The sequence below is a fragment of the Scyliorhinus canicula genome, chromosome 7, assembly GCF_902713615.1.
Source record: "Scyliorhinus canicula chromosome 7, sScyCan1.1, whole genome shotgun sequence".
Lineage (NCBI taxonomy): Eukaryota > Metazoa > Chordata > Chondrichthyes > Carcharhiniformes > Scyliorhinidae > Scyliorhinus > Scyliorhinus canicula.
The window spans coordinates 44,515,752-44,531,845 of record NC_052152.1 but is presented as its reverse complement, the minus strand read 5'-3'; the positions used below and the strand labels follow the sequence as shown (position 1 = coordinate 44,531,845).

Sequence of the window (16,094 nt, the reverse complement as noted above, 5' to 3'; positions counted from 1 at the left end):
ACCTCAACCATCAATATCCCTAGCTCCAGACCACAGCATGCATGTAAAAGCACATGCCGCCAAGGCTATGCTAACTCCCTGAATTAACTGGACCACAGCAACACTACAATCAGTACTCATTGGGAGGTAGAAGAGGATGGGTGTTCAAATTTCTATATATGTGAATTTTCTAAAATATCTAGAAGGCATTTTAGGAACCTTTGCATAATTACAGCAAGTTATTTGGCAAGCTGAAAAGGTTGAATATATTAATAGTAATCTTAGTGTCACAAGTAGGCTTATATTAACACTGCAATGAAGTGACTGTGAAAATCCCCGAGTTGCCATATTCCGGCTCCTGTTCAGGTACACAGAGGGAGAATTTAGAATGTCCAAATTACCTAATAGCACATCTTTCGGGACTTGTGGGAGGAAACCGAAGCACCCGGAGGAAACCGATGCAGACACGAAGAGAACATGCAGACTTCGCACAGATAGTGACCCAAGCCGGGAATCGAAATGGGGACCCTGGTGCTGTGAAGCAACAGTGCTACCCACTGTGCTACTGAATATTTTCAAAATAATTCCATTGCAACATTTCCCTGAACTTTCAAATCGTGTACAACATAAATGTTCATATTCACAGTATATTTGCATGTCAGCGAGTTCTGAAACTGCTGCAAAGCACAAAACAGCCTCTCCGAGAGTAAATTAGATGAAATATTGTGCTGATTCAATTAGTAGCATATTAATGACATTGTTTCCTAGTAAGATATCCAGTTGCTGGAGAGCTCAGGTGACTGCAGAGGATAACATGCAGTTCTGATATATACCATTGTAGATTCCCAGGTTTCCAGCTGCGTTGTGAAACAAATCCTTCACAAGATTCCAGCAAAGGACTTAATGATAATCTCTGTAGTCCCTTTTGAAGAGAAAGATCTGGTTATTTTGAGCTTCCAGGTCTTGTTTTAGCCCATTAAGATTCTATAACATGCAAGAATTTCAGGCCAAGGTACTGGCCATATGTAACCCACTAAACATGAATGCCTCCAAATAATAGATAACCACGGCTTTTGACAGGGCCAGTGCAAAGGGGTTTTATTCCATAACAACAATTGCTCCATTATTCAGAAAAAAAGATTTAGAGTGATTCACAGGTAGTTCTTATTTGTATGGAGATATTGAACTGCTGGAAAAGAAAGCACTGTTCCTTTGTTCCTCCAGAGCATACTAGGAACCATCTACTATGTTTGCTCAGTAGACAATATTTATCTATGTGACTTCAGATCAGTTACTCCACAAGGGATATCATCATCCAGTTTTCAAAGGTATTGTGGCGCTAACAATTGTACACAAAGACTCGAGTGAAGTACAAGAGAGGCTTTATTACAGTGAGATGCTATTCCTCCGGCGGCAGCTGTAGAATGGCATCTCAGTGAAACTTACGAATATTAATACAGCTCCCTGTGGGCGGAGCTAGCCGGTAGGGGCTATAGAAACCTGTAATACAGGTACGGCCATACATCCCCCTACTGCAAGCACACATATATACAGTGGTTGGATCATCACATTTATCTACTTTCAGTGACAGGCACTGGAAAGCAATGGGGAATAGATATCCTTGCCAAAGTTCAGAGGAAAAAAGACCAGAGCAATTGCATGATGGAATTGACAAGCGGTTGATTATCACACTGACAGTTCTCGATAAAAAGACGGAGAGTGTTACAGGCCAAAGAGAGGATCCAGATGAAGCAGAGAGGCTGAAGAGTGTTGTGGAAGCAAAGGCAGCAGAATAGTTCAGCATTTGTACTGAGCATGCATTCATTGAGCTGGCGTGAACGTGGATGAAGCTGAGGATGGATTGTTTGAATTATCAGATGGGAAGGTCAGAGGAGATTGGCAAAAGATGAAATTAGAAAAGGAGGTGAAGTCAGCAGTAAGTGAAGGACAATGGATCTGGAAATAGATTCTTGCCCTTGAAAGAAAGAACAGCAGATTTTTGCTCAGTCCCACATGAGATGACGGATAATACGGAAAATGCAAATTGAAAATTTAATTTCTCCCAGCGTGTTCTAGTTAACAAGACAAAAGATATGCATGTAAATCAATTTTAAAATATTGGTTTCGGTGACTAATGGGGCAGTGTCACTGTTTCTTACTTTCAGCTGTCTTTTCATTAGTAAATTCTTGAGTAATTCAGTGTTTACCTATTTGAGTATGTCAAGAGCGGAAAATGTAGAAAGAACAGACATTATACACAAAAATCAATACTAAGTTGTGCACACCTAACCCCCATCTAACCATAAACCACAGTGGAATGCGGGGAGAGAGCGGTGTGTGTACCTCACATCTGGGGAAAGCAGGTTACTTTAGCCTGAAGCTGAGCTGTTTAGTGTTAGGGGGAAGGGTTTGGGAAACGAGGAAGAGTGTATTTCCTGAATGTATCATTCCACGGTTCCTGTAAATGAAATTCTTGCTCTCAAGCAGCCAGGTTGACAGGCCCTAGGCCTTTCGAGCATTAAGTCTTCTTTGCAGGGCTGATCAGCAATAGTTGTATTGGGGGAGTCCTGATTGTGGGAAGTGGGGGAGGGTCCCATGGTGGTTTTGATGGTAGCGTTGGTAGGGCAGCGAACAAACTAATCCAGTAAACACTCTTGCTCTGACCCAAAAGCAGCACTATGAAGTCATTTACTTCATGGATTCAGACCCTGTCACCTGCTTTGAGATGCTGAGATTCCCGAAAAACCTGGCTGCCTCTGGTAGATTGACTGGTAAAGTGAAGGCACATACCTGTGGGGCAGCACGGTAGCAGGGGCAGCACAGTAGCACGGTGGTTAGCATAAATGCTTCACAGCTCCAGGGTCCCAGGTTCGGTTCCCGGCTGGGTCACTGTCTGTGCGGAGTCTGCACGTCCTCCCCGTGTGTGCGTGGGTTTCCTCCGGGTGCTCCGGTTTCCTCCCACAGTCCAAAGATGTGCGGGTTAGGTGGATTGGCCATGCTAAATTGCCCGTAGTGTCCTTAAAAGTAAGGTTAAGTGGGGTTGGGGGGGGTTGTTGGGTTACGGGTATAGGTGGATACATGGGTTTGAGTAGGGTGATCATTGCTCGGCACAACATCGAGGGCCGAAGGGCCTGTTCTGTGCTGTACTGTTCTATGTTCTATGTACCTCATTATAATATTTAAATAATCAACCTGTTTCCCGTGAGTGATTGGTTGCTCACCTATCACATCTTTGTTAAAACTGGATGTTGGCTGGTCCAATTCCTGTTCCAGATTAAAGGATTATGTAGTCCCAATGGTGCAAAATAGTCTGATTTTACCTACAGCAGTCCACCCAAAGCATTGCTTTCCATGTCTCATGGCTTTTATGAGCTGCGAGGAGCCAAACAGGTATTCTGATGTTATTCACAGTAGTAGGCCAGGCCGATATCGGACTGTCCCATTTGACAGCAATGTAAATGCAGGAGTTGGTCATTAATGTGGAGGGTGGATCTTTGAATAGGGCAAAATTACAAACTTACCTTTGCAGGGCACCATTTTGGTTCTATCACCCCTAGTGCACGCTCTGACCATTTCCAACCAATAATAGCAAATTGCAGTCCTAGGATGCTGATATACATATAAATGGGGCATGCTACCAGAAACATGCAAGTGCTGCAGTATCCCTTAAGGTAGCCAGGGAGTCAACAGTCTCATTTTCTGTACGCAATGTATTAACTGCGCAAAACATTGTTAAATATATAACATTTATTTATTTTTCTCTTAACAGAACCAAAGGAGAGATGATGCGGCTCATAATGACACCTACTCCGTAAGTAGTTCGGAATTTAAGAAATGACTATGCATGCTGCAGAATCTTTACTGTCTAAACTAGTCCCTCCCTAGTAAAACAACATAATAATAGCACACACTTTTAACTCTTAGTATTTAGCTGGCACAAAGTTGAATCATCTACCAACTGACTTGTAATGAAGATATTCTGCTGGATTGTGACTAACGTGGGAAGGAGCAGAATCTGTTGGCTGGACTCCCGATCCCAAATATTTGTTACTCTGGGGCAGCATTTACTGCCCCTTGAGGGGGCATTTAAGAGTCAACTAAAGTGCATTAGTGAACCAGGTGGCTTTTTACGACATTGGTTTCATGGTCTTTGTTAGACTTTTAATTCCAGATTTTATTCAATTCGAATTTTACTATCTGCCATGTGGGTCGTCATGGTATTACCCTGGGTCTCCGGAATACTACTTCAGTTACAATACCCCTATACCACTGAAGTGTGAAGGATGTGATCAAAAGTATGTTTTGATTCTGATGTAAAACCTATTCATCATCACCTACCCCCGAGGGGCATGTGCAGAATATTGCAAGTTGTGGAACTTAATTCAAATCTCATTCTGAGAATTATGGGGCGTAATGATGGCTGGGAAATCTTTGAAATAGGAGTAATGTTGGTCCTACTGAATTTTTTTCTCTCTCTGTTTTCCGGCTGGCGTCCAACCACATTGAGAGTTTGGCTGGCTGACAGGTGGGAAGACATTAGATGGAAGGCTACAGCTGGGGAGGGGAGAAGTGGGAATCATTGATTGAAATGGGGAAGTATGATTTGAATGTGGGTTGGGAGGTCGATCACAGGGAAGGAAAGTGAGTTTGGGGATGCACTCCTGTTCTACATTCCGTGCTCATTTCTGATGGAGCTGGTTCTTCTCACCTCACTTTAGCTGCTGGGTTTTCCAAACCCTGTGAAACCCACTCTGCAGACATAAGGGTCAAAATTTGAAGCATGCAGTCTCATTAGCATATCTGGATCATCTTGTGAGCTGCCCGTGTCCCTGAACCCTTCACTATCAAAACTGCAAGTGGGTATATTTGAGGCCTGAAAGAGTTGGGTAGATTTTTGAAATTTTAATCTAATCACCCCTCCACCCCTATTCACCTGCCCCATTCAAAATACCCTAATGATCCCTGTAGCACAATTCCCTGTCAGCTCTCAAGTCAATCAGCTGTGTGCATCATCCACCAGGTGTCATAGATTAGTACAGCTATACCAATGACCATCTACATTGTAATTCTTGATCATGTTTGAAGAAGATGCCATGTAAAACAATTGGCATTCAATAGAACAAAATGAGCTTGCACTTGTTTTGCACATCTCTTAACGTGTGTTTTTAAAAATCCTTTCATGGGATGTGGGTGTCACTTGCTAGGCCAGTACCAGCATTTATTGCCCATCCCTAATTTCCCTTAAGAAAGTGGTGGTGAGCCACCTTCTTGAACCGATGCAGACAGTCGGTACACTCACAGTGCTGTTCGGAAGGGAGTTCCAAGGTTTTGACCCAACGACACTGACGGAACTGAGTTATAGTCCCAAGTCAGGATGGTGTGGCTTGGAGGGAAACTCAGATGGCAGTATTCCAGCGCATCTGCTGCCTTTGTCCTTCGAGGTAGAATTGCATTGACAGGTACATTCATTTGTAATTGATCTGCATTTTAACCGGAGGGTCAAAATTTATTTTGTTTGCAGAAACTGAATCCCAAGAACAGAAGTGAGCCTTATGGTGAACTCAAACCAACTCAGCAGGTATGATCAGAAGTACTGATTCATGCATAGATTATAGTAACTTCCTGTAAATAATTATGACCAATTATAAATTATATGGTCACTTAGTCCATCACGTTAAAAGCTATTTACCATGTCTAATTCTGTCTTTCTCACTATCAATGCATTTGCGTATTACAAAATAAATAAGTTGCATTCCCATCAAAGCAGAAGGATTGAGTTTGGAGGGAAGAAGAAATTATTTTAGTGACAAAGACAGTTTTAATTTGTTCAGCTTATGTTACCAACTGAATAAATATTGCACAGCCTACATCTCCAGTGCAAATGTGTACAGATCACTGCCTCCAGTGCAGATAGTGTCGTTTTTGTATGATATGCACACATACTACTTCATTATTTATGTCACTATTAATTTATTTCAGTTAGCAGATCTTTCAACACCAAGAAATCCCAGATAAGAGATGTTCAGTCTTGAAAGCTAGATAGCAGGTCTAGCAAGGCCAGGACCACAAATTGTGCCTCCATGCACCAATAATCTCAGCAGACTGCTTGCTTCCTATAATATTGATAGGATGCTTTCAAATTAATTGTGGATGCTGGGAAAGATGATAAGAGAAAATGCAACAATACAACTGAAAAGCTTAACAGGCAGGCATGGCGTGGACTAAGAAATAAGAATAAAGAATAGAAAGGAAAGGGAACAAGAGTGTGACGGGTGCAATAAAAAATAAATTAGACTGATTTGATTTGATTTATTGTCACATGTACCGAAATACAGTGAAAAGTATTTTTTTGCGACCGGAGAATGTACACAGTAATGAAATGAAATGAAATGAATGAAATGAAATGAAAATCGCTTATTGTCACGAGTAGGCTTCAATGAAGTTACTGTGAAAAGCCCCTAGTCGCCACATTCCGGCGCCTGTCCGGGGAGGCTGGTACGGGAATCGAACCGTGCTGCTGGCCTGCTTGGTAAGCCAGCGATTTAGCCTTGTGAGCTAAACCAGCCCCAGTACGTACAGAGTAGACAAAAAGAATAAGCAACAGAGTACATTGACAAATGGTACATCGACAAACAGTGATTGGTGACAGTATGGAACAAGGGGCCAAACAAAGAAAATACATGAGCACGAGCAGCATAGGGCATCGTGAGTAGTGTTCTTACAGGGAACAGATCAGTCTGAGGGGCAGTCGTTGAGTCTTGTAGCTGTGGGAAAGAAACTGTTCCTCTATGTCTGGATGTGTGGGTCTTCGGACTTCTGTACCTGCTGCCTGATGGAAGGGTCTGGAAGAAGGCAATGCCTGGGTGGGAGGGGTCTCTGATAATGCTGTCTGCCTTCCTGAGGCAGCGGGAGGTGTAGACAGAATCAATGTGAGGGTGGCAAGCTTGTGTGATGCTTTGGGCCGAGTTCACCACACTCTGCAGTTTCTTGCGATCTTGGACCGAACAGTTGCCATACCAAGCTGTGATGCAGCCGGAGAGGATGCTCTCTATGGCACATCTGCAGAAACATCTTTCAGACTGTTATCTGAAAAGGAAAAATATGGAGGACCTATAGAAAAAGGCACTATGTGAATTGCTCATTTGGAGACCCGATGCAGACATTATGGGTAGAACGGCTTTCTGCGCTTTTAGGATTCAGTGAAAACCACAAAGGGTAAATTATTCAAGGACCTTGTCTGTACCTCATTCTGATTTTCTGGTAGATGTTCATAAGATGCAAGTTGTCACATGTGAGCAAAAACTTTGGACAATCTATCCTCAAGTGTGTTCATGTGAAATTTAGCAGAGATTTAGCCGTGAAACTGATAAATATGCACTTTAGGAATAATTTGTATGTTTTTCTTCCTGAACAGAAGCGAAGAGGCAAAGGAGGGAATGATATTTACCAGGTAGGAAATAAATTAATAGAGTTGCTGCCTTCAGAAGAAGACATACAATTGATAAATAAGCCATTAGGCTGCCCTCTCATCTTCCACCTAGTGGAAACTTAACTAACATGCACTGTGCCCCATTCATCAATCACCCTTGTGCTACACTGGTTCCTGGTTAAGCGATACCTCAATTTAAAAATTCTCATTTTCAAATTTCTCTCGAACATTGCAACTCCCAATGTCTTTAACCTCATTCAATATATTATTTCTAATATATGGTGCTCGGAATTGCTCACAGTACTTTAGATATGGTCTAAGCAGGACGTTGCAATAGCTGAAACAGGACTTCCACCTCCTTTTATTCCAGTCCTCTAGATGCCAGTATTCTATTAGCCTTTATGATAAAAAATATCATGAACAGGCACAATAAATGATGACCCATGTAGCTGGTTTCCAAGTTTCTTTGGATCTTCAATAACCAATTTCATGAGTTACAACTTCAGCCATGTCTGTATGAGGGACTTTCTCACATGCCTTCTGGAAATACATATAACTAATGCACATGGACACTCTCCTGCTTCACTCCTTCAGTCACCTCTTCACAATATTTAATCAGTTTTGGCAGGCATCAACCATTTTGCACATATCCATACTGGTTCATTTTGATGAACTGAACATTTTCAAGGCGGTCAGTTACCCTACCTATCCTTCATTGTGTATGTTAGTAATTACCGAATATCAGATGTTAGGCCAACTGGTCTATATTTTACTGATTTCTCTCTCGCCTTTCTGAAAAAAGGAGAGTGACATGCACAATTTTCCAACCTAAAGTAACATTTCCTAAATCAATGAAACTTTGGTATAATTAGGACATCTGCAATTTCCTCACTTCCTTTAAAACTCTGGGATGGAAACCATCTGTACCTGGCATTTGGGCTGGATTCTACAGCCCCCTGCTGGATGTGATTTCAGTTGCATGGTGGGTGGCCTCATAATATATTATGCGGCTAGCCCACGATCTCTTGCCCACCCCCAAACTGACCCCCAGAATACACTAATGAGTTAGTGCCAAAATTGGTCATCTGCCTACTATATTTACATGATTAATCAAAGATTAATTTGCCTATTCACGGGCTTATGTTGCCCACACCATAATGCAGTTGGCATGGGCGGGAACGTGCAGGCTGTTTTTTGTGGCTTTGATGAAAAACGGCAGGAAAGGGGACATCTCATTTGGGGAGGGGTATGCATCAGGAACATCCCCACCATCACCATCTGCCTTCCAAAACCCAGATCCCTGGGGTCTCGGATCCATCCCCACACTAAAAGCCCAGGACTTACTGATCTGCAGTTATCATTACACTCTTTCCTGTAGTCCTGCCAGCGGCCACTACGGAGCCCTGGGGCTGCCAGGAATGCAAGAGCTTCCGACCACAGCTCTCAAAGGCGGGACTTCTTCCCAATGAGGGGCAGAAGTCCCACTCTTAGCTAGTTTAGTCCCTCTCCAGCATGTTATGGTTGCGTGGCGGGCTTATTGGCCGCTGCCGATCAACTTTCTTTCCGAGGCAGGTGTGAGAAGTACACCGTTTTGTTAAATGCAGCCCATTATTTCCTACATTATTGTTAGTTTACATTAATTTTGTTTAATATCTGATTCAATCTTGGATTTTTTTTTGAATGTCTGGTACGCTGACCTCTTTTTCAACTGTTAATATCGATGCAAAGTAATTATTCAGTGTGTCCACCATCTAATTATTCAGTGTGTCCACCATTACCATATTTTTATTGAAAATATCACATCAATTTTCAAGAAATTATCTTTTGAACATCACTAAAATATTTTTGTGTTGATTTTGGTATCCATTGCAAGGTTTTTATATTATACTCTTTTTATAGCTCAATATGTGGTTTCATCCTTTCCTGTTCTTTGTGTCTTTTCAATTGGTCAGGGTCTACGCTTTGCTTTTGTACTTTTGCATGCTTTTTTAGTTTTATGTTGTCTCTTTATCTTTAGTTGCCATGGCTGTGTTTTCTTTTGCAGATAGAGCACCTGTCTCTTCAGGAATGAACTGGTTCTGATTTAAAACATCTGTTATCTTGTCATTTAACCTGTTTTGGATTTGCCCATTGTCCGTGGAGTGTCAGTCACATTCCATGAAAGTCACCTCACCTGTACCTTAGGGCTCAATTCAACTAATTAGGAACAGAGTCCCACAGCAAGTGCGTTTAGCCACGTGTTCCCTGACGCTCGTAGCACCATGAAATACATGTCTGCAGAATGCGAATCGCATTGTATACAGACCCTCAGTGGGGATTGCACAGCCGAGGCCGCACATGTGTACTGGAGAGCTCCATTCACCAGAACTCTCCGGTGTAGCAAGAGATCGGGACACCATTTAAAAATGGCACCCTGATCTCTGAGGCACCTGAAGCGACCCCCGACCCACCCCCAGAATGCAGTACGGGAGGTTCCCTGGTCCCTCCGGCACTGCCCCAACACTCATGCAGGGCACCCCACACCTTTCATCGGCTATGCCGTGGCAAGCTGCTTTTTAGGCACAGCATAGCCATTGGATCGCACCTTTAGAGTGAGAGAGATCGAATGGAAAAAAAAAGCCCCGTTTTGGGTGTATTTAGCAAGGTGCTTGGAACACCAAGAACGACCCCATTATTAACTGGGCCTCGGCAAGGCTACACTTAAGGCTCCGTCAGTGCAGGAGATGACACCCTGATTTCCCGGCCTCTGGACTCCCGCAATGCCCAATATACTAATTAGGGACTCTGAGAGTCCTCCACACCCCACCGCCCAATCTCCGTCCTGAGCAAGATGCCTTCTGGGTACCTTGGCTCTGCCCAGTTTGCCATCACCAGGGTGCCCAGGTGACACTGCAAGGGTGCCAGGTTGGCAGGGCCACAGTGCCCAGGTGGCATTGGGAGAAACAGCCTGTCCAGAGGCCCCAATTACCTGGGACACCCTCCTTCCCCCCAAGTGCTGTATGCCTGCTCCACGGTTGTGGAAACCAGTGTTAAACACTGCCACTGGGAGGCTGGTAGATAGCGCCCTTAGTAACTGTTTTGTGTTTCTCCCTTTCAAAAACTATGTTGAGCCCCACCATGTTCTGTTTACTATTAGACAAATGTTCATGCACTATTAGGCTATTAATTAAATGTGACTCAATGCAAAATCTAATTTAGCCTGCCCCTTATTGTTACAGAAAGCTATCCCAGACACACACAAAACTCACCATTTTTCTGTCATGTGCTATTGTTTATTCAGTCTGTATGAGTTACATCTCCCATTAAAACCACTTAGCCGTGACTATACGTTCGTGTAATGTCTGTATTTACACAATCTATTAATTTACAGCAGCTACCACGGGGCCTATAAACAACTCCCATTACAGTGTTAAATCCCTTTCAATTTCTTAATATTGTCCAGTCTCCTCTGTTTGCTTATCACTTGATAGATCCTCTTACTTGAAATATTTTCATCCTTAATCACCAAGGCTACTCACCCCCAGCTTGTTTATCCTGCCTTCCCCATAGACCTTATGGTTGGAAACAAAATATACTAGGATCTTACTGTTTTGCATGAATAATATAGTCCTTGCAACTGCAATTCACTCAGTGTGTTCCTTTTGGCCAAATATTTGTACAAGAATGTTTACTTGGGCCATATACCCTAACTTGTGCTTCTGTTCTAATGTTTTGTTTCACCTCTATTTCTGATTTGTCTCTTCTGGTTTAAACAGTTTACATCAGTTAGTTTTTCTTTTAACTGTAGTGCCTAAAACATAAATTTCCAAGGTTACTCTACTCTTTACACTTTTGATTGGTTTTGAACAATTATTTGTGCTGTCTCTAACACCTTTGCCCAAGCCCCACCCCCGGCACATTTACTAGTTTAAATCCTTGCACCTGCCTAATCTATTCTTTTTGTTTGGACTCTGGTGCCAGCCTGTTGCAAGTGGAACCCAGCATAGTGCTCCCTTACTGTCCCAGTACTGGTGCCAGCGTCCCATGAAATGGAAATATTCTTTCTCACACCACTCCTTAAATCAGGTGTTCGCCTCCCCAATATACTTGCCTCAATGCCAATTTGCATGTGTCTCGGGTAATAATCCAGGGTTTATAACCCTTTAAGGTTCTATTCTTCAAATTAGCTCCTGGCAATCGCCAAACCTGATCTCTTGCCGACTGTTCTGTATGTGTTGAGCTGGAGCTGCAGATTAGAGATAGAGACATCTGCTGCAGACATGTTCACTTGGGACAGTCTTGCTGTCCACAAACTACCACAGACACACAACATGCTCTGCTATTTCTTGACAGATTATTTATATTTCGCTTTTTAGTTTGTTGTTAAGTCGTTTCTTTGTCTACAGACTAACGTGCATTAAGCATTTAACTTCAACACTGGCCAAAATCTTTAAATACTTGCTGCGGGAAGCTTACATAAATCAATCTATTAGAAGCAATTGATCAGCTTCTCGTTCTGCACCGAATTCTGATTCTCACCAAATTCCTGACTTACGCACTTTACACTACATTCTTCACATACTTGCTCCACAGTGAATTGAATTGGAAAACTTTGTAATCCAGCCCAATATTAAGAATTAAAATTAGAAACTCCTTAAACAAAGTAACGTTTTGTAATCCTGTGCTCATGGTGGTGTGATATGCCCCTGTAGGAATTGTCTGGTGGAAAATCAGGGCTATACACCTGTAGTTATCTCTGACCAACATTCTCTGCAAGCCTGAGTTTCCTACAGGGCATCAATGGATTATCCCTGCAGTGAAAAATAATTTAATAGAACATAAAACAGTACAGCACAGAACAGGCCCTTCGGCCCTCTATGTTGTGCCGAGCATTGTCCGAAACCAAGATCAAGCTATCCACTCCCTGTCATTCTGGTGTGCTCCACGTGCCTATCCAATAACCACTTGAAAGTTCCTAAAGTGTGCGACTCCACTATCACAGCAGGCAGTCCATTGCACACCCTAACCACTCTCTTGAGTAAAGAACCTACCTCGGATATCCCTCCTATATCTCCCACTCTGAATCTTATACTTATGCCCCCTTGTAACAGCTACATCCACCCGATGAAATAGTCTCTGAACGTCCACTCTATCTATCCCCCTCATCATCTTATAAACCTCTATTAAGTCACCTCTCATCCTCCTCCGCTCCAAAGAGAAAAGCCCTAGCTCCCTCAACCTTTCCTCATAATACCTATCCTGCAAACCAGGCAGCATCCTGGTAAATCTCCTTTGCACCCTTTCCAGTGCTTCCACATCCTTCCTATAATGAGGTGGCCAGAACTGCACACAATACTCCAAATGTGATCTCACCAGGGTCATATATAGTTGCAGCATAACCCCGCAGCTCTTAAACTCAAGCCCCCTGTTAATAAACGCTAACACACGATAAGCCTTCTTCATGGCTCTATCCACTTGAGTGGCAACCTTCAGAGATCTGTGGACATGAACATTGTGGACATTAATATGAAAGTATTTCTTTTTGATACACCCAATCAGCTAACAATTTAATGCAATTATTTTTAGGGACTGAGTGCAGCTACACAAGACACATATGACCAACTGCAAATGCAGCAATTACCAACCGTGCCTCCACATCCTCGTCGCTGAGATTCTGAGATTGTTATTGCAAGGACAACCAAGAGTGGAAAGCCTTTCAGATTAACTCAATTCGACCAGCAGAACGTTATTGCTAATCTGGAAATTGTTCCCAACAATATTATTTACCAACAAAACCTATTTAAAATTTTTTTTTTTACATTATCTTAAAAAAATATATTGTAAAAGTACTTTACAATAACTGTGCCAGCACCTGCAAGCTGACTTGCCTCTGTGGGTCATATTGTGTTGGTTGAAGCTTTTCAGGTAACGTGGAAAAGATAGGCTAAGCCTACACGAATGTTTGGAAGTTACATTTTTTGTTGCATTTTTGCATAGGCGGTCATAATAAAATGCTATGCTATACTGGAACTGAAAATATTAAAATATAAGAAACAAATATATCTAAATGTAAACAGGTGTTTTACAAGATAAACAGTTTCTAACAGTGTAAAAAGTAAAGAGATGACATCAAAGCAGAATTAGGGATTTCAATCCCTTTATGAAAAATCAATTGAATCCGAATCTGAACAGACATTTTTGGAATGGTCGAGTATGAAAACAATTATACAGATAAAGAACAATGTAAATATTATAAATGCATAGAAACAAGATTTTTTCAATTGTAAACATTTTTCTAGCTAGTAATTGAATTCATTTACTTCAGTGAGATTGTATATCTTTCAGTGAAATTGTCTGAGAATAGGTTTTTAGATGTTACCTTGCACATTTTAGGCTCACTTTTCTTGTGACAAAGTAAAGCACTTGGGTTGGTAGGCAAAGCATAATTTATCCAAAGTCCTCAAAACTTTAAGTTGGCTAAATACAATATAGTGTTAAGTAAATGACTTCAGCATTGAGAATTTAAAAAATAAATATTTAGAGTTCCTAATAAGTATTTAGCCACAATAAAAGCTTTAAGCATTAGTTCTAATTCCATCCATTGTTTCAACACCTTGGCTTTGAACTTGGCTAACAAAGTAACAAAGATATAGACAACGCATTTTTAATGAATACATATTTATTTAAAAATAGTTGAGAAATTATCAGGAATATTCAAAAATGCAAGAAAAAGAATAAAACTTTTCAAATCACCCAAGTGCTTTTCAGAGTTGTGTGTCTTTATTGTATCAGTATTTTCTGCTACTCATGGGATCTTTGGCCAAATGTTCTAGTTGTTGCCCATGTATTCAATACAAGAAATGCAATGGCTACTGAGCTCATGTACGCGTCATTTCTTTTAATGCACAAGTTATGAGGACCTGAAATACACTGCCTGAAAGGGCAATGGAACATATTCAATAGTGACTTTCAAAAGAAATTTACTTGAAAAGGAAAGTTTGTAAGGCTATGAGGAAAGAGCGGGGAAGTGGGACTAATTGGATAGCTCTTTCAGTTTTCTTCGGAACAGAGGAAGCTAAGGGGAGATTTAATTGAGGTGTATTATAAGGGTCCTAAATAAAGAGAGTGGGAAAGACTTATTTCCCTCGGCAGATAGGTCTATAACCAAGGGCATAGATTTATTATAGGTGGAGGGAAGAGAGTAGGGTGAAGTAAATTGTTTTTCAGCAAGAGGGAGTGAGACTCTGGAACTCACTGCCTGAAAGGGTGGTCGAGGCAGAAGTCCAGATTGCATTTAAATAATACTTCACTTTGCACTTGAGGTGCTGTGGCTTACAGGCTACAGACCAAGAAGTGGAAAGTGTGATTAGGTCAGATAGGTCTTTTTCAGTCGGTATCGACATGATGGGTTGGACGGCATGTTTCTGTGCTTTAAAATTCAACGATTATTATGGTCGCATCAAGATTTAAAATTAATTTACTAATTAAGGTTCAGTTTTTGCTTCAGGGCAACATTTTCATAATGAGTAGATGACTCAACTACAGCTACCACTAATTACTTTAATGCTCTGTTTTCCATTCTGAAAGTTCCTGGTTGTTTTTAAAAGCAGCTTCCTTTGTTTATGAATAATTGCAGCAATCAGATCACGTCAACCATAATCTTAGCATTATATTTTCAATACTCAGTAAAAAGAGCTTTGAAAAGCCATATCCATGAACAAATCAAAGATTTATTCATAACTAAATTAACACACAGGCAGATCGAGAAAGGCAGAATGATTCATTTATTGTTTGGAAATGAATGGGCAACCTGAACATCTACAAATGGTGAAATTAACATAAAATGTTAATTCTTAGGAAATGTAACGCCCCATCTGATTGTTAGTTTGAACAGGGACTCCAGGATGCTATTTGTTAACTTATTTTGAATGTGGGCCTAACTGAGTGAGATATGATTAATTTTCTGCGTCATTTTTCAGTTGTTTAAAATAATTTTTAGTCATTGTTAATTTTACAGTTTTATGTATTTAAGATGTTTTGTCTGTAATGCCTGTCAACCATCCTGTATTAAAAAAGGGTAGCTAACAATGTTGATTTGAATATTAATAGTTCTTTGATTTTTTATTCCCAAGGAGTATTATCTGGAAATCCTTTTTAGTGAAGCTCAACAGCTGTTCCAATTAGTTGACATAACTTCAAAATCAATGCAAATTTTAGAACAGTTAGAATATCAAAATGCTTTTTGGTAAATTGACTGTGAGCTACGAAAGCATTGTATACAGAATGTGTAATGTAAATTGATGTATTTCCACTGAATAGCATAAATTCTGAAACAGGCAAGACTTAAATAATATGCTCTTGAGATGGTGAACTTTTGATAAAAAGGTAGCTGCTGAGATATGGGAAATGATTAACAACTTATAAAGTCACCCCATCAATAACAATAGGTGCTTGTCTGGTGGACGGCCAGTGGAGGATTTTGGTTTTGTTGATTGAGAAAGCAAACCTTTTATATTGGGAGCTGGAGGCTATTGTTGAAAACTCACCACTATTCTTAGAATTCCCCCTATACTAAAAAGGGCCAAAATTCTAAATGGTGAACAGGGATTCTCACTCCCTGACTCCGATGCAGGCTTCAGTGGGTGCTATTCAGGTCAAACTATATTTTCAAGTTATCCCCCGATATAACCCATACCTTCACTGAAGA

The 16,094-nt window shown here is 41.1% G+C and overlaps 1 protein-coding gene across 3 annotated transcripts in view; it reads left to right on the top strand.

The window, feature by feature from the left end:
• The window catches only part of cd247 (CD247 molecule), a 166,579-nt gene extending 151,096 nt beyond the window's left edge, over positions 1 to 15,483 (top strand). For all 3 annotated transcript variants that reach the window (XM_038801902.1, XM_038801903.1, XM_038801904.1), the window contains exons 5-8: positions 3,749 to 3,790; positions 5,501 to 5,557; positions 7,394 to 7,429; positions 12,974 to 15,483. In XM_038801902.1, coding sequence (XP_038657830.1) covers positions 3,749 to 3,790; positions 5,501 to 5,557; positions 7,394 to 7,429; positions 12,974 to 13,057 — 219 coding nt within the window. In that variant the 3' untranslated portion in view covers positions 13,058 to 15,483. The remainder of the gene's footprint in view (positions 1 to 3,748; positions 3,791 to 5,500; positions 5,558 to 7,393; positions 7,430 to 12,973) is intronic.
• Positions 15,484 to 16,094: the final 611 nt, after the last annotated feature.